The sequence below is a fragment of the Nipponia nippon genome, unplaced genomic scaffold (assembly GCF_047370975.1).
Source record: "Nipponia nippon isolate SJK-2023a ecotype South Korea unplaced genomic scaffold, ASM4737097v1 scaffold_4, whole genome shotgun sequence".
In the NCBI taxonomy this organism is placed as follows: Eukaryota; Metazoa; Chordata; class Aves; order Pelecaniformes; family Threskiornithidae; genus Nipponia; species Nipponia nippon.
The window spans coordinates 88225381-88249765 of NW_028262358.1; the positions used below are offsets into that span (position 1 = coordinate 88225381).

The 24385-nt window shown below is 37.3% G+C and overlaps 1 protein-coding gene across 1 annotated transcript in view; it reads left to right on the forward strand.

Moving 5' to 3' along the window:
- Positions 1 to 24385, forward strand: part of ME1 (malic enzyme 1) — a 190768-nt gene that overhangs the window by 57587 nt on the left and 108796 nt on the right. Inside the window, exon 4 of the mRNA XM_087777022.1 lies at positions 24100 to 24175. Coding sequence (XP_087633148.1) covers positions 24100 to 24175 — 76 coding nt within the window. The remainder of the gene's footprint in view (positions 1 to 24099; positions 24176 to 24385) is intronic.

Consider the following 24385-nt stretch of genomic DNA (forward strand, 5'->3'; position numbering starts at 1 on the left):
TAGATATATAAAAATGGTATGTATACAAATGAAAGATGCATTATATATGTGCTAAAGACATTTTAAAAATAATCAATAATCATCAAAGCACCTGTCTCACTGCTTAATAATTTGTTGTTTCATAGGTTGGTTACTGGAGTGCTTTTTTTCTGTATGTGGTATCTGTATTCATAGAGTGTTGGGGAAGTGGTATGAAAGAATGATAGATGCTTCTGTTTCCCTCTGCCCCTTGAACATCAGTCCACAGAGTTTGAGATTTATGGTGGTTGCTGTTTGAGAACCTTGTGTATACCAGTGCCTTCAAGTGCAAACTGGAACTACACTTTGGAGCTTTCTATACAATTTTCTGGCAGAGACAAATGAGCTGTATGTGCATAGCTCTGTTAACAGAAATAGTTTTTTTACAGTCAAGGCATTGATCAAAAATAAGAAGCTTGCAAGATTAAAGGGAACAAATGACTGCTCACAAATTCTTCAGCAGGAGGTATTTGAGGGAGAAGACTTATGGCTTCAATGTTTTGTTGTTGTTAATGTGAAAATCATTTTGGCCTTGTAACTGACAGAATGAGTCAGGACCATCTGGCCAACTGCAGAAAACAAGAATTCCCACGTCTATACCCATTAAAAACTTCAAAAAGACCTCAAGAATGCTTACTTAAACCTGTTTAATGATCTGTGGCTTTTAGGTGCCTCCCCTGGCAAGAGAAGTCATCTCCTTTTTTCCCCTCAGCATTTGCCACTACGGTGATTTTATTGGCCTTCCAGAAAGTGCTAAACGTGTCTGGAAATTAAGTCTTTGCCTAGCTGGTCTCATTGCCCCTTGTTTTGATATCCATTGCTGTATAGGGTATTGCACAAGGAGCACCTCTACCCATGCATGTACTCTTCAGTTTCTCCTCAGACCTGTGGAGCATCTGTGCAGAAAAAAGCCCTGTTTAATTAGACAGCAGTTCAGCTGAGTGTTAGTCTGCAACTGGTGAGACACAGCTTGCAACAGCAATTGAAACAACCCACCAGTCCCACTTAGAGATTTTCAGACTCCTGAACTCCATTCTTCAGTCTGATCCTATGCACACTCAAGACATGGCGAAAAAAACTGATTTAGGAGGTAGGGACAGGGAGAGGAAACATTTCAAATTTTTGCCTTTTTTTTCATTTGGTGGAATTTTTATCTGCAGAGGACTTAGAAAGATGCCCTAAATTTTTCTCCTCTAGGTATGAAGACTAAAATCCTAGTTCATGTCCCTCTGTCACTAATAAATTTATGGATCTGTATAGTTAACTTGAAACAAATTACACTATAGACGTGCAGTTAGAACAGATATACTGGGAAACAAGAACTTCAGAGTTCTCCACTGTGCAACTAAGCCACTTTTTAGCCTCTACTGTAATGGGAATTGAGTAGACTTTAAAACTTTATGGGTTTGTTTGAATCATTAATGTATATCATCACAAGCTTACATTTTATTTTCCTTTCAGTTTCAAATACGATATAAAAAGCTTTCAAAAGCAAGGCATAATAGCAGTAACACGTACATTGTGCAGGCTTTGGAATAGCAAGCTGAACTTTCTCAACTTAGCAAATGACTGCAGTATAAAACTACCAGTGCATATAAATAACACAGTACTAACTTTCTATGTTCCCCATGGATTTTCCTCTGTTCTACTTTAAAAAGCTTGTTATTCTGGCACATGGATAGCAAACTTCCATTCTGATGATACCTTTAGCTATTCTGAACAGTGACAGTGATGATCCAAGTGCTTGTTGAGCATCCTCATATTTGTATGCTTTTAGAAGTATGATTTTATTTACCAATATTGGAATGAAGTCTGATTTTTTTCTCCCAAAAAAGTGTTCATTTCCTTATTGAAAATGAGCAAATTTAAGGCAGATTATGCTACTTAGATAATTTATTTCCCTTATCATTTAACTTAAAAAATATATAGCTTCATAGGACATACCATAATTTGGCATTTCACACTGCTTTTCACTCCAGTTGAACTGCTAATGAATGACTGATATTTTAAACAATATTAAATCATGTTTTAACTGATGTGTCTTTTGGTATTCAGTTGTTGTATTCTTGAGCTACTGAAGTCAGCCTTGGCTATATTCATCTGTCTGCTGCTTCCCCAACTACATGTGTGCTTTATATATGTAACTGACTGTCTGAGGAGATGTATAAGATATTTATAAAAGTCTGTTTTATTTCTAGTCCTGCTGAATTGCCTCACTACTTTCAAATAAGTGTTTTAATGCCTCATTTAAGTAAAGATGGCTGAAAACCATGTACAATCTTCTTCTGCCTAATAAGGATCTCATAAATATTTTTCTTTCTTACAAACAAAATATCATCTGCCAAGTCAGATACTTACTCTTCTCCGTGAAATTCCCAACTGTTAGGTTCACATTATTTCACTACCTGCTTTCATCTTCCCCTACCACCCAGCTGATGCCAGTGTTCATTAGAGGTCTCGGAGTAAAGGACTGTAAAGAGTTTCCCCTTTGACAGACTCTTTGCTGCTTAAGAAATACCTATCCTTTGTGATCTTCCACTGTGGTCTGTTAGAGATCTGGTTTTTTTTCCTAAGAAAAAACTTTTTCTAAATTATTCCAAAACCAACTGTGTAAAGCAATCAATTTCATTTGGTTTGAAATTATATTCTAGACTGTGACTCATTCAGCATTAAGTGTTATATACCAGCATCCCTCATAAGCGGCACCCTCCGTGAGTTGAACTCACAGGGAAGAAAAAATAAATATTTAATTTAACATACAGAAGGAGAAAAGAAGTAAAAGATAAAAAATTTAGTCCAGTCTATACATTCCCATGTTTTTTATTAGTTGATTTTTTTTTTTTTTTCAGTTGTTACAGTTCAGGAAAAAACTTAGCATATGAACTTAGCATACCTTAAGGAAAAAAAGTCTTATCTGTAAGACCTGTGTGTATCTGTTTTTTGCTGACTCATATCTAAATGATGTCTTTACTGATAAATGAATGTTTTTCTTTCAGAACGTTTTTTTATTTCAGAATATTTTTATTACTGTCTCCTCCCGCAGCACAGAAAATATTTGATATTTCATAGTTAAACAAAGATCCTATTAGAAAGAGACTTGTTTATATAGGTAAATAAGTTAAAAATTACCCAGATCATATTTATCACACTGGAAGTTGCAAGGCAATGTCTTATTATTCAGTTTAAATCTGTAAGATTTTTTTTATATTCAGTTAGATTTCTTTATGTTATGAAGTGAGTTTGAAGCCCCTGGCTCACAAGTTATGCCTTCAGGCAAGGAATAATGAAAATTAATTTAGAGTTAAAAAATAGGTGTCTCATGAGATCATTAAATGAGATCATCTTCTGTGACTCCCTTACACGTTTTTAGAAGACTGTATGGGCTCACATGATGTGCTTACAGTTATAGAAGGACACTGTGGCTCAGGCGAGCTGTTTTTCATTCTGAAGCAGTATTTTGCAATTATAGAATAAACATTCGTGGCTGACGGGCAGACCGTCTGATTAAGCAACATTTCTCAAGAGAACCAGCTGCAAAGTAACTTCACTCACTGGTTTGAAGCTCGTCTGGATACTTGACATTTGTTTGTAAAATTAAAACTCAAAATTGCATTACTCACTGTGAATATTCAGCTTAAAATCCACCAGTTTAATGAATAAGAGTGTTATTCTAGAAATAAAGAGTACATATCTGATAGCAGATCTGTAACATGCACCTACCTACACCACATAGTTACAGAAACATAATTTAAAAGACCAGTCTCTCTGGTCTTCTTCACAACCATTGCGGAGGATGAGGGAAGAAGGAGGCTCCTCCAGGGAGTGGGTCAGAGAAGGAATTTGGACCTGTACAGATAAAAGCTTTAAAGGCTTATGCTGGGAATGTAGAGGAGTTGTAGTTTTATTGCAGTGATCATGCTATCACTAAAAGCATTATCTCAGAATCTCTACTAGGTCACTTTTTGGTGCAGAGTTTCTATCGACCATTTAAAAATAAATTCGTAAAGTAGAAAAGTCTTCAGTTGCACAAAGTGTACATACATATGACAATTTTTGCTGACTTACCAAGAAACAATCTATTTCTAGAAATGGATTTCTAAAATATAACAGTTCTTTCAGTTGCTTTATTCATCCAAAAAGAATAAATATGGGAAAGTTCAATGGAAATTTCCTCTAAGAATCCAAAATCAACTTTTTACATCATACGGAGAACACCCAGGAGTTTAAGGTTCTTGTGTAAACTCAGCATTCAGAGAGGGGAGGAAAAATTGCCAAGTATTGCTATGCTGAAGACTTTGGATGTTGTTAAAATGTTAGGTGACTGTTTATGTATTTCCATTCCTAGAAGGAAAAGCCATTTCAAACAGAATATGAACAAAACAAGCCCTGGTAACTATTGCAGCCACACAGGCATGGCAAAGCTCCTCTGAAATAACTTCCCGATGCAGTCACACGCTGTCAAGCTGACTAGGAACCATTTTTAAAGCAGCTATATTGAAACTGATGCTGCATATTGAAGATGCAGATGCAGTCTCTTAAAAGGCAAAGTATGTCAGCCTTATCTTTGCAGTAATTTTTCTTTTTTTTTTTTTTTTTTTTTTAATATAGAAGCAGATCTTGTTCAGCAAAAAAGTGTTCTCATGGAAGTTTTCTTCTGTAATAATTCTTTCAACTCTGTCTGTTTTTCTTGTTTTCCTTCCTCACAAATGACTAGACGTAGCTTATCTAGAGGTCTCTTATTCACCCCAAGTCTAAGCAAGATTACATTTTGAATTGACTTTTAATAAGTATTTTTAAAATGTGTTTGGTTTAGCTCTTTTAATATTTTTAGAGAGCACTTGGAATGTTATTACCAGTCTTCAGTACCAGCTTTTCACAAGGCAATTTACCATGCTAAATACTCAGTTTGCAAGTGCTGATATTATACCAGATTGCCTCCTTACTGAGGTGCGTGACTGACTCAGCACATACAAATTTGAGATTGGTTCCTTTGCTCATATTCCTCAAAGGGAATGTATTTTTTTACATTTATTGTATGTACAATGTAAATAAATACAACAAATTTACATTTACAATGGTTCAGATGCACTCTATTGATTGCAAGTGCTGCAAGTGCGAGTTCTGTTTTTGTTGACACAGTAATGTTTACATATTGAGATTGTCAGCTGCAAGATAGTATCCCTTTTTTATAAAGAAAATGAATTAGAGAATAGGGAAATATTTATTTCCTCTGTCAGAACTTACAAAATGTTAGACCTTGGCAGCAGAAGTTGCAGTCTGTTTGCCAGCATAAGGCTGATCCTGCAGGTTGATCCTGTGGTATATTTCATAATTTTTTGTGTGGTTTTTAATGAGGCTTTCATTGGAGTCTGGATTTTTCTTTTTCTTAATTCCATTGGATGCCTATGACATCCAAGTCTCTTCAGAAACCAGATTTGGCTTACAGGAGGCCAAAAACTTGTCAAGTACTCCGGGATCACATGAGCCAAGACGGTTCAGTTCCTGGTGCTTCTTTGTGACTGTCTGTCTCACCCTCGGATATGTGGTATTTTCTTGATTGAGACCAGAAGGTCTGGATTCATTTGAGCTAACTTCTTCACCAGTATAACTGCCCCCTTAGATTTTTTTCAGCACATCTGGATGTTTTTTCCCAGGCAAAACATATATATATATATATATATATATATATATGTGTATATGTATATTTTAGAGACTTTATTAATCTGATTGTTGCTATGGATAATTACCTTAGTATCTTCATTTAGTTAAAGCTGATTATTGTGTAACATAAAATTATATTAAAAGATATAATAAAGCAATAGTTTCAGTTATTTTTCCTAGCATTTTTTCTCTGAAAACTATGCAGAATTTTCACCTGAAAGTTAAAAAGAAAGTGTGGGGTTTTTTAAGCGATCCCTTGTAAGGGCTTGATCATTAGGGCAGTCTCTGAAATCAAAATGTGTTGCAATAAAGACATAAAATACGGCAAAATGCTTCTTTGAAAATATCCTGTTGGAGTTCCATTCTCCAACAGGCACTGGTGTGGGTTGTGTGTATTAATAACATGGCTCAGGTGGCAAGTTATTCTGTAACATTACGATAGAGAATTAGCATAGCTTCTAATTTTAGACAGTCTTTCTCTTATTGACTTCAAAAGCCTGGCGAAGATAGCAGTTGCAGCTTCTCACCAAGCACTTTTGAAATATATGTTGGTTTGTGATTTCACTTTTGTCTGTTGTGAAGATGACAACGGTTGACAGTTTCCAGGCAGCTTTTCATCTTGTTTTTTGTATAGCCTTTCCATTGAATTCAAGCACCATGACATCTTGTGACACCCAGTAATTCTACTCTTTGGCATGAGTCTGATCTGCTCTGTTACCTTCATCAAGCTGAAACTTAGCTTAGCATGCTGTTGCTTCCTCGGCTCAAAAGTAAGGCTAATAGATTCTCCTAGCATAACATTTGCCCTGCTCTGAAAAGTTGGAAAAGGAGAATTGGCACAGCGCAAGAGTGTTGAATTCCTCTCTTCTCCTAGACTGTCTTCTAGAAACACACTACACTGGATTGTTCCCAAGGTGTATTCAACTTGGTCTGTCAGCAGCCAGTAATGCTGCTGCAGAGGAAGGTGTGAGAATCTTGTATAGATGTTAGTTGGCCTCATTTTGGTCTTAGAGTGCTCTGTAAGTGTTAAGCCGATTTCTCATTCTAAGAAATAGTTGAATGAAAAAAAGTTATATCTTGATTTTGAAAACATTAGGATATTCTTTAGGTTATATGTATGTAGTCATCTGGTCTCTCTTGAACTGTGTTAAATTCATTGCTTTTGGTAATATTTTGGAAAAAAAGTTTCACTAGTGTGAATTTTTTTCTTTTTATTAAACTTGCACCTTAGAATGAAATCATGAATGATTATCCTATGCTAAACTGAGAATATATAGTTCTGGCCTAGCATTATGACATACAAGGGCCTCCACGTGGTGTTATTTTTTGTATGTACTTGGTGCTTGCATGTATTTGTTACCTATAGCAATAGTGAAAGGATAGTATTTACAGAAGTCATGCTTTGAGCTATTCTTTCATTTAGTCTTGTGTGAGTTTACCTATTGTTAGCCTCTTCCTACTCTCATGAGCTGCACAGATAATTTCTTATGCAGCTAATCCTCTAGGAACTTTTCATCATGGTCATAAAAGAAGCTTTGTCCTAAAACACATCACAAGCATGGAATTCCTGGCTTTCAGACCTAAGTTCTTACCTCTTGATGGTGCATCGCTCTGTTTTTTCTGGAGGGAGTACATCTGGGCTGTGAGCAGTAGGAAATGAGGCCATCCCTACTCAAAACATGACTCTCTCAAAATGTTTGGCAGCAGTTAGTGTTTGGTCATTTTCTTTCCCCTCTTAGCACAGTCTTCTGTGGAAGACTGCTAGCGAGCCTCAGGGCCATTCTACACCACCATCCTTGGTGGTTTCTGTGCAAGAATGCCAAAATTATCATACGGGCCATACCTGTCTGTTTCCTTCTCCACTTCCTTCACACCATCTTGGATATTTGCAGGGGATGCCTGTCCTCATTTGGTTTGTACTGTTATTTTTTTTACACTTTTCCACCATCTCTTGTGTGAGATTAGAACAGAAAGTTCTCCCTCTTCCACAGATTTGAAGGACTCAAATTTATCTTTTCAAGGGCATCTGTACTCTGAGCCAATGGGAACTTACACTTCTATAGGTTTTGGCATATGATGAGTCTCTTCCTCACTATGCATCCTACTGAGAGAGTCCTCTGAAAGAAAGATGTTTCTTACTGATGCTTTTCACCACATGGGAAGGAGGGTTTGTGTGACTGTTATTAATGCAGTGCTTATTAGACCCTTCTTGTCTGGTTTGTTAAAACAGCCATTCTGTGGATCTACGTGCAGAAGACTGGACAGAAAGTACATGATCCCAAGTTAAATGTCTTTACTCTGACTAATCTTTTTTCTCTAGTGCCAATACCACATAAAAGGTAGGCTGTATCCTTTTCAGCAAATAAACTATATCATTGCCTTTTTAAAATAGCAATATTCTTTTGGTAAGTTACAGTTTCATATCAATAATTAGGACTTGTACCTATATCTAACCACATCACTCTTCAATCCCTTCCTTTTTTCCTGAGTTTTTAGAGATTTTGACTCTACGCCAGCCCACAATATTGCCTTCTGGTTACAAGCTTCCAGATTTCCCGAAGTAGTACATTCCTTAATGAAATGTACTTTAAGGGCAGAGATTTTTATTTAGTTTTCACACCTCGACTTGGCCAAAGACTTGTGAGCAACACTAAAGTATCAGGTAATACGGTATGGGAGAGGTCTACTCATTGGCTCTGTCCTACTTTATTCAAGCAATATTTATCTACCAAAATTTTCCCTTCGGGAAACAGCCTCTGTCAACCTTCCAGATTTATAGAGCCCCCTGATTGTCAACGTCATTTGGCCCCCAAAGCAAACCTTTTAAGAGTCACTTGCTTCAATAAAAGAGCCATAACTTTCCTTAGTTCAACACCTTTTCAAGGACAGACTATCAAATCCCACGCCATGTCTGCAAATGGATATTACTTCATCTTTACTTCTTGTGCAAAATGATAGATAGGGTTGCCTCCCTTCTGGACTGAGGGGCTTTGGACAGCCAAGTTGTGGCCTGCAGTTGACAATAGTTTGCATATCAGTGGACTGGAATTCTGCACCATCCTAGCACTCATTTAGGACAATAGTGACAGCTGACAGCTTGTGCCACATGAACAAACAGGATGGTCCAAGATTTCTTCAGGCGACTCATCAGTGTTTGGAACAGCAACTTGAATTTTCAGATTCTCTTATCCAGAGAGTGTGAATCCCTTTGTGGATGATCCTAGTAATGTCAGATCCTCTAAGACAGTGCTCAAAGTCAAGTGAGACACAGTACAGATACTGGTGGCTCCATGATAAAGCAGGTGATAACTTTGGTTTTAAGATCTGCATCCCTTGTCTTGGAGACTCAAACCTTTTTGCTGCTAATGATCTTCAGTGTATTGATGTCAGCTTCTCAGCATAGTGTCTCAAACTCTCATCGTTTGGAATGGCTTTCAGGGAAAGAACAGATCATTTTAATCTTTGGGAGCATACTTAGTAATAATAAATATGTTTCTGCCGTCAGTCTCAGTTGCCCCATGTTTTCCTCCAGGACTCTGGCCTCCACATCACTGTCTATAACACATATGCTAGTTTACTCCTAGGCTTCTCTCTAGAGCAATGCAACTGATTTGCTGCAGGAGATGAGGTACATCTTTCAGTGCAGCCAAATACAGCCAGAAAGTATAAAGTTAGAAACTACTTTATCTGTGGAGAGTAAATGGTCTGTTTTTTGGTGAAAAGAGGTTAGGAAGGGAGGAGAAGCCCCAGCTTGTTTATTGAGCCTGTTGTGCACACCTTCAGTGTCAGGCATGCTTAGCTTTTTAGACTGACAAAAAAAAGGTCTTTTTAGAAGAGTTATATGTTATCTTGTGGTGTGCTGAGACATCCAAGGGACTCTCTTTTATCAAAGAAGGGGGACAATGATTGCACAGATGTTATGAAGTAGTTAAAATGAAATCGCTTTCTGTCAGTAAGTGTTCATTGCACAACCGGAGTCAGCTGATGGTTCCCAACTTAAGCAGCAGCTGTGACTTCTTTGCTGAGTGCTTCCACACTAGACACCAGTACTAATGGCTATTTATATTGAACTTGCTGTTGCCGAGGAGTTACAGAGTTGGTTTTGCATTTTAGATGGCAATCTCTCAGTTTTTACGAAAGTGGCTATTCTGAAACCCTCCTAGAGGAGGTAATGCTCCCCCAGGGCAAGCACTGCAGGAATTGCTTAGGAGGGAGCATTTACATACGGAAAAGCACTTAAAGGAAGAAGCCACTTTTCTTGTTCTTGGAGTTGTGAAGTGTCTACACTCACAGGCTATCCTCTTGCCCTTCCATGTGCTATTTAAACTTGCAATTCATTGCTTGAGAAGCGCTAAGAAAAAGGTGTATGTCTTTTTCTCCATTCCTAGGGCTATGCTGTGGAAGGGAAAGTGCTTACTTATCAATAGGATAAAAAAGAAATGGTATTACTACGTGTGTTTACAAATAGGTATCACCAGCAGTAGAGATGTATCCGTAGGCACCATGAGCATGTTGCGGTGAACTATTACAGGTGATTGATAAGCATTTAGTGTGGGTTTTTTTTATATTGAGATCTTCTTAGAGATAGAAGAATCCTGCTCTCAGCCTCTACGCAGATAGTTTTTTCCATGTCCCTAGTAATTCCCATTGCTATCTCCCAATGTTGCAAAACAAGGTGCCAGTAGTATTTCAGATGAGACACCAGTGACTTAGAAACATTACAATGCTTTATTAGCTCATTCTGTATATATCCCAGCCCATGTCCAGAGGATGTTTTCATTTAGGAGTGTGCTTACAATGGAATTTCTCCAGCTCTCGTTTTCTGTACATTTGTTGCACGTCCTTCAGCACCACCCAAATCCCCTGCTTACACATTCAGCAGCTTCTCTGTTCAAAATACTTTCATTACTCAGCAGTCCAACATTATCTCGTTGCATTTCCAGTACAAGATATAGTAGCTTTTTTAAAAAAAAAAAAAACAACAGTTATTGCTCTGACTGTATTTAATGAAGTCTGAAAGAGGAAGGAAAAACCCCAGCAAAATCACTCTAACTTTGCAGTAGCTTGGATATTCTAACATCAGCATTTTCTGTCTCTGATTAGAAGCTTTCTAAATAAATAAGATAAATAGTCAGGTATTAAAAAGGAAAATTTAAAGTGAAGAGAAGGCATAAAGGTTTTCAGCCTTCAAGAGCATAACAATGGGATGATTGTGTGTTTTAATCTCTCTTGTGTTTCTCTATTGCTAGATGCTTTTAGTCTGGGAAATTTTTACACACTGCTTTTGAGACAGCCATATGCCTCTGTTGATATGAGGCTTCTGGAGAAGGCAAGAGACAAAAGTTTTGGGATAGAAATGAACGCTCTTATTTCTTGCATGGCATTTTCATCCTTTTTAGCAAAATTTTATGACTTTATACAACTGTTTTCTTATGCGTGCTGTTCAATAAAAAGTGTCAGCAGTGTGAATTATAATAAACTTAAACATAAAAAGACCAGGTCATAACAACTTTACCAAATCTATCATAGAGTAGCATTAACATAGTGTAATTTGCTGTTGGGTGGAGAAAGGTTAATGAGGTGTCTGCCATCCTGACCACCGCTCTCTGAGTTAAGTGGTGGCATTGCAAGTCAGTTCTGCTTTGGAGGAGCGTTCCATCTAAGCGAACAGCTTACTGTTGCTGAGATGAAGCTCTAATGTAGCTTACAGAGACACAGCAGCACATTTCCATTTACAGAAGTTCACCATATTATGGCAGCTTTCTTATATTAGAGGGTATTTTTTTGTTTGTTTTAGCTTTTCTCCTGGAGTTTTTCTTTAGATTTATTGTAAGCACATACAAATGTACAGGTTTGCTGCACTGTATGGCAGGTTGTTCATGCTCCTGTTTTAGGCAACAGTATGTCTTTGAGAGTTTTCCTTAGCCATCTAGAATGAGCTCCTTAAACAAGATATGTAGATGTTTGCTTCTGAAAACGAAAACACAGAACACAGTTTGCTTTCTGTTCAATTAATTAATTAATGGTTTATTCACAAATAACTAGAATACAAGCATGGGGGACTTGTGATTCTCAAGTAAATAGCATATCCAAAAGGATTTCAATTCTGCCCTATTTCTGTTTGCTGCAAGCAATGTACCTATTTCTATTTTCAGTTTGCCACTTCACATACAATATAAAAATACTCCAGTGAATGCACTGAAATGAGATTCTTCTTGAGGATGGTCATAACCTCAGTCATTTGATGAGTGGTTGGTACATTGCATTCAAGCTTTACAGTGAAACTGTTATCTTTGAAAGATGACTGAATGTATGGCCTATAGACTTTCAATGGCAATGTCTTCAGAAAAGCTTGTGCCTCTTTTTGACTTGAGCCTCTGAGTCCCTTGAACAGGTAGGAAGCTCACAAATAACATTTTAGAAACACTTCTACTGTGACTGGTAGGTGATGCTTTTTGAATACCTCCATCACCCCATAAGACTGCTTCCATGACTTCTTGCTACGTCCATTCCATATCCTGTGCTGCTTTGTTTCATGTAGGTATATAGTAAAGGCTAGCAGTAATATTAGCCGCTTGTGTTAGCCAATATCATTACATGCTGCATTTTTCCCCAAAATGTTGATACTGACTTTATAAAATGAAAACTTTACATGTGGTCATGACTGAATTTATATAAAAAGGAGGGAAAGTAGAAGACCATTTCCCTCTAAAGGTTGAAGTTAATTTTTATGACAGTGGGCCAGATACATTCCAGATGTTTAATGCTTAAAATGTTACCTTGGGGTTCCATCTAGTATAATTTTTTTCTCAAATTTTACGATAAAGGCTTCTACTAATTTTTAATTGAGTCAGAAAATCACTAGTTTGTTCTTAAATAAATTCAATTCCATATAATTAAATACACATTATATAGACAATATAAATATACCTTTCCTGGGTTTTGCTGGTAAAATTTTAATACTCACTTTTTCCATGAGTGAATTTCAGAAAAGGACTGGTATGTTGGAACTTTGTTAACATCAGATAACAGAGTCTTAAAAATAATCATGTATGCCTCTCGGTTTCTCTGTCTGAGATAGAGCTGGACATGCAGCTTTTTTCCCATATTAAAAACTGTTGTTGGACACAGTCCTAAAAATTTTGTCTGTCTCATACATTCATGCATGTTGTAAATTTAACAGGAAATAAGAGCAGAAATAGTGCTGCTGATCAGGTTGTTTGCATTTTTCTACTTGTATTTTTGAAAATGGAAAATATGGGTCTAAAATGATGGAAATTGTTGTAGCTTTGCTATAGGTACAGTAATGGTAACAAATTGGTTAAAATCGAGAAGCCAAAAGAAAACAGTAAAAACTGTGTGTGGGATGGATATACAGCTGATCCCTTCTTATGCCAAGGACCTACTACCACAGCACTTTTCTGGAGTTCAAACTAAATTGATCTATATTTTGACCAGTTCTTGTAACATTCCACTGAGTTTTCTAAAACATTTTAGCTTAAGATCTGTGTTTAAAAATTATTCAGATTTTAAGTAAGACTCTAATGTAGGAGATTTCTGTTATTATACGCTTTTTAAAGAAGAGTGTCTCAATAAGTTAAACACTTTGGTTTGGAATGTAGTCAGGCTTAGTTCTGTTTTTTAGAAAGTTTTTATGGATCTGTGTAGCCTAATTAAAACATTATTGTTAAAGCTACTTCAGTTTTCAAGTTTCGTAAGAAATTTGTCAAATGATGTTATCAAGCTATTCAATGATCCCAACCACTAAAATAAGAACAAAAGGGAAATGAACAAAATACCAATTAAAAAAATCATAATGACTAGCTTCTTATGGTGAGAGTAACGTGATATTCCAAATAATTGGAATTTAAGTTTAATGAAAAACTAGTCACGTTGTCACTAGACGATGATTTATACATTTTGCATGTGAATTTATAAACAATAATCTTTTCTCTTCATATGGTGAAAAAGAAATTGCTAACCTGAGAAGTCAGTTCTGTGATAGGATTCCTTGTTAGCAGAGAAACTTTGTGTTACTGTAAAGCACTAACTCGGGCCTGACATTCCCCATCTGCTGTTAAAGCTTCTTGGTTTTCCTGGTGGCCATCAAAGCCCAGCTTGTTGGTTGTGAGGGCAGAACAACAGAATAAATTTTCATGCACAAGTGGAATAGTTTTTTTTAGTTAGTGAATATTTAACAAATGCCATTTAAGTGCCATTTTAAGAGGTGGACACCTTTGGTTTAAGATCAGAAATAAACTATGGCTGTTCTCTCCACGTTGCTGATTACAGTAGAAAGAAAATGGTTATAGTCAACACAACACAGTGTTTATTTGAAAATTAATTTTCGTGCCTTTTTATAACAAATGTTTTGCTTTAAAATGCTATTTCTTCGTGCAAATAGCTACCTGAAAGCTTCATGCTATACATCTTGCTCAAATTTCCCATTATTTATCACAATAAACTGAAAATTCATATTTTCTTATGGCTAAGATATGGGTAATGTAGAAGCAGGTCAGCAGCTGGATGAAAGCATGAGGAAGGAGGGTGGATGTGGATGTGTACACCCTCGCATCCTTCGAAATGGGCGAGAATGCCCCGGTGTGCCGGGGCTTGCACTCTTGGGGCATGGGAAGCCGAACAAAATAACATCTGGTGGGAACTCCCTTCTCTCTCCTCAGAATCCCATTTTCCAATACTTTAGGTTTCCAGGCCATTCAGCAGTGGTTCAGCTGCAGGAAGGCTGAGCCCGGGGTCTTGCATGAGGAAGGTTGCAGGCCCAAAACAGGACAGGGACAAAAGAGGAGGTGGATGCATATGGACTTTGCTGGGATCTTCTCACTGTCTTCCTGGCACCTGATCCTGCAATCAGCACTGCCCTTCAGGCAGTTTGGTTGGCATTGATGGACTCATCTGTTTAAAATGACACTTGATTTCAGAGCCAAGTGGTTTTTGAATACCAGTGCAGGTACCCTCTGTGCCTCCTGCTGCTGCTCTCTCGGGAGTTACCTTTCCTGCAGGTCTCTCTGTGCTGCCCTTGCCCTTCCCCTGTATAATGGTGAGTTGAGGCACACGTAAACCAGCCATATTAATCACTGCAACAAATAACTTGCAGGAATATTAAAAACAATCTGGATATATGAGAATCCAGTCATATGGATTATCTTGCCTTAGCAAGACTTCATGTTTCTCCTTCAGATGGTGCTCTGAGAGATCACTGATTCACTGTGAGATCCTGAGGAAGATGCTGTATGCTCTAGCAGGCAATAAACTCAAGCCCATAATTTTTTTCCTGTTTGAATAGGATGTCTGAGTCAAATATTAAAACTAAAGTTGAAGCAGAAAATTATTTGAATGTACTTTCTGTGAACAATAGGAGAATAGTCTATGAAATAACTGAGGCTGAATAATTGCTTGCTTTTCAACTCAAATTGCATTATTTTTAATCTCTTCTACTATTTTAGTAATTGTAGGGAACAATACTCATGCTATACCTATATTCAATTCTATTAAAAGTAAAAGTTTCTAAGGAAGAAAATGTTCATTTTGTAAGGATTTAAAAATGGCTACAATAACTTCTTTGCTATCTCTTTGTTACTTCTCTCACTCAAAGTAATGCTTGTGATGTGAAAGCTTGTTTGGGTTTGTCCTAAGATTAGATAGTTTGAGTTTATCTTAAAATGTGCAGGTGGTAAATTGAGATCTTTACTTTTTCAGAGTGTTATGCCCACCTTTATGTCCTAAAATACTGGAGACTTATTTTCAATCGCTATCTGCTGATACGATTTCCACTGAAAGCAAGAACAGGTTTCTGTGTATGTTTGGAGCGGAGCACCAGCTAAACAGCATTTGATCTTAGGAACAGCAAACTCCGCTAGAACAGCTACTTTCTTTTTACTGCTAACACTCCTTAGTAAAAACTAGGGAAAATTCATGGTCCATACCAAATTTTTACCTCCGAGGAAGCCAAGGCAAAATAACTGCTCTAGCTGACCCTGCTTGGGAAGGGGGCTTGGACTGGGTGATCTCCAGTGGTCCTAGCCAACCTCGATGACGCTGTGATCTCTGTGCCCTCAGGATGTGGGTCTCAGAGATGTTGCTGAATGCTGTATGCAGACAGCTCAAGCCTGGGTGAAACAGCTCTGCTCTGTGCTGGGGTGCTCGCTGGCGATCTTGTATGCCAAGTTCAACCTGGACGCTTTCACATCAGCCTGCCGGCCTTCGGAGTTGTAATCTCTTAGCGCTGCAGCTCCTTGCGTTAGGAACTGCTCTATCACAGTGACATGAATTGAGTGGTTTCCTTAGTTTCTTTTCAGCAGATAAGGTCAGCTTTACAAATGGAAGATAGTGTCTCTTTTCAGAAGTGACTTCTTTATTAAAGTGGAAGTTGAGTAGGATATGCTGTAAGAAGAATAAGTCTTCACTTTTGTCCTTGTTAATCGTTATTGAGAGCAAATGATGGTGATTTAAAGGTCAACGAAAACTGGCTTACAGGATGCTATTGTCTAAATACTGGAAATTTTCCATGTTCCAATGAGCAGGGGCAGCAGAAGTTGTTGAAGTAAATAGAAGGACAGTGATCTCACTTATTTGAGTACTTCACATTTTAAATAATGTTTAAATTTTTTTTTTTTTAAATTTTAAAAACATCATTAGTATTGCAAGATTCCTAGTAGATACATGGTTAATGATGTTTGTTGATGGTTCTTCACGCAGTTAATATTAGCATAAAATAATACAAGCTTGATAGCTATTGAAGCAGAACAGTGGGTTATTTTTTGTCTTAAAAATGAATGGGTCTCGCTCTGATAAACTATTCTCTCATTCACAGTCTTCAAATAGTTCTATTTGTGTCTATTAGAGTGTAAGTAATTAAGTTATTTATTGAGCAAATGTCAGAAGAATTCTGGAGCAAAACAGTTTTGGCTCTTAAAACACAGTATTTCTCAAAGTCTGCCTTTTCCTTTTCAAACAAACACATTCCATTGAATCGCTGTTATGTGGTTAAGCAACAATACATAAAAGGTGATTGTCTAGATGAATGATACTTTAGGAATATAGTTAAATCAACAAATGCATGTTTTAACAAATGTATATAAAGAAGGTATGATTTGATCTACTCTGCTCTATGAAAAGGATGAATCATTAGTCTGAATATTTAGATCACGAAATGCTGCGCTGTTTGCTTTTGTAACTAAAGGAGGTGAGGCGCTAATAGAAAAAAGTGTTATCTAGATATACAATAATGAGTATTTTATAAAATTGATGCAAAAAGTCTGCAATGACAAAGTCCATGAAGTGTTGCTTTTACTATGAAGTATTCTGAATCTTAATTCGAAATAGTTTGAGGTGCACGTTATGGTTTCCAAAATGAAGTAGAGACTTTTGGATTATTAGCGAAGTGACAAGCTATAATTGCTTTATGTACCACATAAAATTGGTTTTAAAGTTTTGCTGTGTAAGGCTTGTAATGTTTTACTCAGATTATTTTAACAATGTAATGTTTCTTGTGTTGAATGAGAGCAGTTGAGGAATTACTTCATTGGGCTGTTTTATTGTACAAAGGTCTGACTTCTTTGCCCAGTTCTGGAGCCTGAGTTTACACGATTGGCATTATGGCAAAGTGAAAGCAGGATGTTTCAAGGAAAAAAGGTTCCTTTTGCAAAAGTCTGTATACACTCAAAGTAGCAATGTAGAGATTCCACGCTTTGGTAGCAAGAATCAGGCTCTTGAAGGGCTGGGAGAGTCCAGACTTGGTGGAGAAAAGTAACAGGACAGCGTGCTGCCCATGTTCTCTTTTCGTTCTTCATTTCTCTTCGCTCTGTACTGCTATAGGCAGCTTGACCCTTTCTAACTCTCACGTTCTCTGTTGTGTTACAATTTATAAAATGTACACTGTATGCAAGCTCTGGAGCCTGTTTCAGATGCAGAAAGGCAGATGGGGCAATGTCTGTGTGATCTGTCCCCTGCCCGGAGATGGATCAGGAGTGTTATGGCTCGCTATGTTGCAAGTTACTGAACAGCAGCCCCTGGTTCCCCACTTCCCTAATCCCACATGGGGTGGCAGAGGGGATGTGCTGAGACCTGAAGTCGGGTCTCTGGGCAGCCCTGGCTGTATTTGAAAGTGGACCCAGTCCAACTGGGTTGTGACATTTCGCCAACTAAGATTGCTGGAAGGAAAACACAAGGTGTAAGCAAAAGGAATCCATTTGGAAGTTCCTGCAACCCATGTGGGGTTGTCTGGGCCAGTTCTTCTGTCTATAGTGCTACCTGGATGGGGCTCTTTGAGGCCCAGTGTCTCTCATCAAAGAGACAAGGCAGAGCCATGGCTCTAGTCGAAGCTCTTGGGCAGGCCTGAGCATAGTGCGGATACTGTATTTAGTTTTGTCCTTGGATGTGCAGCATCTGGAGCGCTGCAGCTTGCTGAGGCTTGCACCAGAAAAAAGGATAATCTTAAGCAGCTACCTACCCCAGTTGTCTTTTTTTAAACATTTTTGTTGTTATTATCGTCATCATTATTATTTATGTTAAAATAATGTTTGAACATCTATACTTAAAAATCCCACAGCATCCGAATCTTTGTGCACTGTGGTTATGTGCCTTTTACTCCTCCAAACCCTGTCCTTTCTTTTCTGAAACCTTATTCCCCCAAGCTTATATTTTCAAATGCCAGGCTTACAGCTGCTGTCTTTTAGGTTAGTTTCACCACTTTCCTGCTCTTAAGGTTAATTCACATTGTAGACTGTACCATTCTGTGAGTGCCCCGAACTTGTCTCTGGTATGTAGATGTTATTTTTAACTGTAGTAACTGTTAAAGCACTGCACTTGCTAACAGGGATTGATAAGCAGCTTCTATGGACTTGGGCACGAGAAAGAGTCAAGAGTCACAGGCTGCTGACACTGGATAAAGAGTGCCATGAAACAGCGTTTTTTAGAAGGGAGTCTTGAAATACGACTAAATGCTGGTTTGCTCCTATAGCTGAAGATTGACTGTTCAGACCCTTCAACATTAGCATTTCCCATTTACAGTGATTATGAACACTGTATTTTTCTCTATTTTGATTATTTTGTTACACTCCTGTGCCAAATTGGGCTTTTGAGTCACTATAAAAATTTATAATGAAGCTTCCATTGTTCTTTTAATTATAGCTAACTGGAGTTGGTGGATGTTAGCATCTGTCTTCCAGAACACTTGAAGTCACTTTCTTCTAAAAAATAACTATTTATAATCAATCATTTAGGAAACCATCTGCCAAGCATGAATTAACACGTAATATTTATAAACTTTTCTGTTTTTTCTCGGTTAATATCTTATTCTCCATTGTCTTTCGTATGCTGCTAGTACTTATCTGTTTTATGAACTATATCTTACTCATGTACACCTCTAGGCTTTCAGAGGTGTCAACAGTACATCCTGTTCTCTTAACGCTGCTGTCCCATTTTTGATGTTGGTTTTTGATTTAATCTTTGTTTTGCTTCTTACAAAGTTTTCTGTTTAAATACGGTTTGAGTATGCAACATCTAGAAAATGTAAAGCACAGGCTTCTTTAATACTAATGAATTCAGGATGAAGGTCAGTAGCAGCTGCAATTTCAGCATCAACTATTTTATTTATTGAAAGAAATACCTGTGCATTGAAAAGTAATGAAATTCATCCTGTACAGAGGGAAAGGTGAAAAAATAAATAAATCTGTGAACAGCTGCATTTCTTAAATCAGCACATCAGTTTTATTTATTAGGCCTCAGAGGTCTTGGAACAAATGTTACTATGAAAAGGAACCTGGTAAGGTAAGACGTAATTAAAAGTTTGAGTACATTTTATATGATGACAGGAGACCATATTGAACAGTTACAATGAGAAATGTTGTTATTTCTTGGTGAAAAAGAGCAGGCTGTTATTTTGGGGGATATCGGTACTCTTAGTTTCAAGTACAATGTTTGTATTGTACTGCTTTTTATAATTTTAGCAAAAATAGGAGGGAATTTCAGCAGGGACTAGGGAAGTAGTTTACCTCTTTCTTGCAAAGTGCATGAAGTTTGGGAAAGTCCAGGCTCAGAAGTAAACTGAAGCTGGTCCCTGAGATTTTTTATTATTATTATTTTTAAGTTTGTTGATTTAGGCTGCCTGGGGAAGTGAAGTCACCTCTATTATAATTCTGTGTACAGTTCATAATTCAAATAACAGTTTTGAACATGTAGGGTTGTGAGAAAATTTTGAACTTTTTTTCATTAAAAAATGTTTGGCATTTTCAGAGACATGTTAGAGTGCCTCTGTTATTGTAAGAAGAGGAAAGAAAGGATTGTTCTGTTACTATGACACATTTTTTCTAAACTGTTCTTTAATAGAAAATAGACAAATCATTATTTCCTTGAAGCATAATAAACAAATACTCCATTTAATTCTGTTTACTTTGTTCTCGTAGATAAGAGTTCTAATAAAGCAGAGCCAAATTATGTGATGTAGAACGACCTCCACGTAGCTGGTAAAATCTGCTACAGTGTAGTGAGCTCAGTGACCCCTTTGATGAGTGGATCCCAGCGCCCTGTTGTGGTTTCCCCCCTCACTCTTCAGGGCTCTGGTCTTACTGGTGATGTGACAAGAAGAAAGGAGGAATAGTTACTTCTTTGCGTAATTATTCCTCCGCTGTAGTTTCACGTATTGTCTGGCTATCTGAGGTGGGCATGAGTAGAGGTGATCCCTTTGGCTAGACTGGTATACACCAGTGCTGAACTGAGGTCTAACTGGGGCCAAAGTGACTGAAGGTGAGCCGTTCTCCATATGCGCTCAGACAAGTTCCACGTAGATCTGCACTGTGCCAGGTTCAAAATGAACACATTAGTTTGAAGACTAATCTGCTGCTGCAAGCTTCAAGTCACTTTTAAGTCACGGTTTTGCTGATGGGCCTTTTAAGCCTCAGCAGGTCTCAATTTGCTGCCTTGCAAGAAAAGGTAATATCTGTAACCGAGATGTTGGTTCCAATAGGAAGGACCAAACTGTGTTGTAAAATCTATACTTGCTTTTACAGTGAGCTTGCCAGCCTGGGCTGCTCTGAAAGTGTGTACAGGAGAACTTAAGCTTACATCCCCGTGAGATGCTTTTCTTGTTAGATATGTGAATAGGTGCATGCTGAAAAACAAGCAGCGTATTTTTCATCATCTTTTATTTTACAAAACCTTATCTTTAAGCATTTTTTTCTGTATCTTGCTTCTTTCTCCGTGTCCTGAAATGTGTTGTTTGTCCATCTGCTGTAGCAGCCCCATCCTGAAGTGCTGTGTCAGACGGGCATGCATCACACGGGCTGTCGCTTGCTCTGCATCTGGCAGAGTGGGGTGTGCATCACTGACATGACAGTACTTATTATTATTAACATTATACTCAAATGAATAATTCTGTCTTATTTCTGGACTGAAATATGTATATAATTTAATCAAATTTAAATTGTGTAGCTTGCTCCTTTCTTGATTCTTCTCATGGCTGTGCCAAAAAAATAACTATAATGTCTGCTAGCCAATAGCCAACTATTTGGCTACTTTGTCAACTTGTGTAACCCTATCCTATTTGCAATAACCTTGTGCAGTTGATGGTTTTTCTCGACATAGCATGACCTCATGGAAAAGAAAAAATATGTAGTACAACTTTTTTGGTAGTTGCCTGCAGGTAGAATTGCTAGCAGGTTCAATTCCAATCATTTAGGTTGAATATTCTTGTGGCAGACACCATTGCAAGCTGGGGTACCTCTTGCAACCTGGTGTAGCTTCTTGCAGAGGACACCTTAAAGGAGAAAAGTGCTTTAACTAGCGAAATGAAAGATGAGGGAAACAGACCCAGAGAAAAGAATAAAAGATTCTTATCTCTTATTCTGTGCCCTTAAATCCAGGGGTATCTTCTCAGTCAGGACAGTGTGTCCAGAAACGTTTTACTAATCTGCAGAAAGAATGGAGGGAAGAGGAGAAGGAGGGGAGTGAAATGCTTTCGACATGACTCTGTTTACACTTCAGCCCCTATTTTCCATTGTTGTTTGAATGTGATCCTGCTTGGACAGATTTCTGAAATACGCTCTCAATACTTATTCAAAGGTCCTAACAAATGTTCTAACAAAATTCCTTCTGGAGCAGCCACCCTGCCTTTATTTTCCTCTGTCAGGGAATTTATTCCATGGAGACCTCTCTCCCTAGCTTGCAAGGAAGAGGTCATTTAACCACACTGGGCTGGGCTCCGGCTCTTTAGAAAATCAATACAAAATCTTGCTTCATTTAACACGAATCTATTAGGTTGGTGTAAATTGGAGGGCGGGGAGAAGGAGAGGGGTGATGCCTCTAGATGGCTTTCCTCCTGCACTCTTCATTTTCTTTCGCACGCTCAGTTCTCACGATTAACTGTCTCTGACGCTAGCGACTTTGATAACTGTATTTTATGACTTAAGAGTTTACACAGTGTTTTATAAAATTACTCACTATACAATACATCAGAAGGGAAGCATCAGCATGTATTTTGCATTGCTTCTTCACAGTGTTTCGCTGTTAGGGACATCTTTTTTCAGGTAGCTGGGTCACAAATAGAAATATACTTGTAGGCTGTAAGTACCACAACTTCTGAAAAGTGCTGTAAATATTAACCCTCCCACCCCCGAGGACTGTCGCTTCCACTGGAGTGGAGGAATTCATCCGCTGACAGGCGTTACTTATTAAAAAACAACCAATAGACGTCATCACCTAGCCTGGTGCATTTGTTCTGAGCGTAGGGAATGGAAGCAGAAGGGGAATTAATTGGGAATGCCAGAACTGGGATTTCCCCCAGTTCTAGGGGGAAATGCAAAAAATGAAATTTAAACAGTTAAAAATATCTAACAAGAAATGGCTGATTTTTTTTTTCCTTTATACGGTGCATATATATTTTTCTTTCAGAACATGACGGTTTTTAGCTAATTAGCTACTCGATGTTGTAGTTTCTGTTTCTGAATCAGCTTTAAGATTAAGAAATACTTTGGTTAATTGCAATGTGTCTTACACTGCCTTTTGTCCAAAATAATAAACAGTTTCAATTGTATATTTTTGACATCAAAGAGGGGCTGAAGACACTTAAATAGGAAATTAAATATAAAATGCAATATGAAAATATAAATCACAGGGTAATTTATATATATAAATATATATAATCTAATATGTATGAAATATATAAACATATGAAATGAATTACAATTTTTGGACTCATTTTGGTGTCTTGACTAATATACTTTTTAACACTGCAGGAAATTTTTTGCTTGACTTGGAATACTTGCAGTCATATCAGACAAGCATTTCCCTGAGTTATTAGTTTTATTTAGACCCACATGGGCATGCACCCACTTCTATTAATATGGAGATATTGTAGTAGACTTAGATTTAAATTATTTTTCAGTAGTCTTGTCTAATTTTTACTTTATAATTTTTATAATAGGTAGATGAAATGCTTTAGAATAATTCCAGAAGACAAGTCCTTATACTTACTAGTGCAAAATTTAATTACAAGATGGCATCTTTGGCATGTACTTCTTCATTGATGTTTTCTTCATGGTTTTTGAGAGATTGACTTTAGTGGGAGAATTTTTTTCCATTGTCTCACATGGGAAAAGTAGATAAGAAATGGAATTAAATTAAGTCTGAGTGGGCCTGGATGTATAGCTGCATGTCGAGTAAAATGAAGAGTAGGATAAGATATTATGTTGATTTTGCTTCTATAATAAATAAAAAATGAAATGAGAATTAAACTTTTCTGTCATTTTGTTTTATACTTTTCTGTATTGGTGGAACTGAAGGCCAATTTACGGACACTCTTCAAAGTAAAAATTTGGTATGCTTAGCACTGTAGTATGTGCTACATGCTTTCAAATCAAGGAGATTTTCATACAGAGAAGATAATTTTCCACTTTTGTAGGTGTCAAAGGGGCAATCTAAATAGGCAGACTGTTTTCTTAACACATAACTGAATGCTCTTGAATTATTTTATATAATGGTAATATATGGCTTATTTCAGGTTTTGTTCATAGATTAAAACGTTGGCCTATTCTCTGTAAAAGTTAGGACTGCTGGGGCAGTGATCGTTGTCATATGATGTACACGTTTTGTGGTCTGGGACAATTAACAAACACATTTAAACAGATCAAGTGCTCAGTGAGCTTTAAAATCAAACTTAGCAATTTTCAGAAATGACTCCTGCAGGTCCTCACTGCTCAGTGAAGCTTTACTGAGTTACATTTTCTCTGACTTCTACTAAATGCAGACATTTAACTTACTCATTCGTAGAAAATTGAGCGCTTATTATTGAACTGAATCTATGTATGTTGGAAACACATTTGCATAGAGTTAATTTATTATTTGATTGATTTATACTGAAGTATTTAATTGCCTGTTTATATGAAAAGTATTTTTTTTTATTTGCAGAGGTCTTTTTATTACTATCCATGACCGGGGACACATCGCTACAATGCTTAAATCCTGGCCAGAAAATATCATCAAGGTAAGTTCAGTTTCAGTTGCATGACAAGTTCAGCTGACCCTGGTTTGCACCCAGGGTGACTTGGTTAAGATATTTTTATAAGCTTTTTATCAATTAGATTTCAGTGATTTCTTACCTCATTTTTTAAATAGAAACAGTGCTGTTACAGCCAAAGTTTCAGGCTTTTAGACCCTTACTTGTTTAGCTGTAGGCATTCTTTACTGATTAATT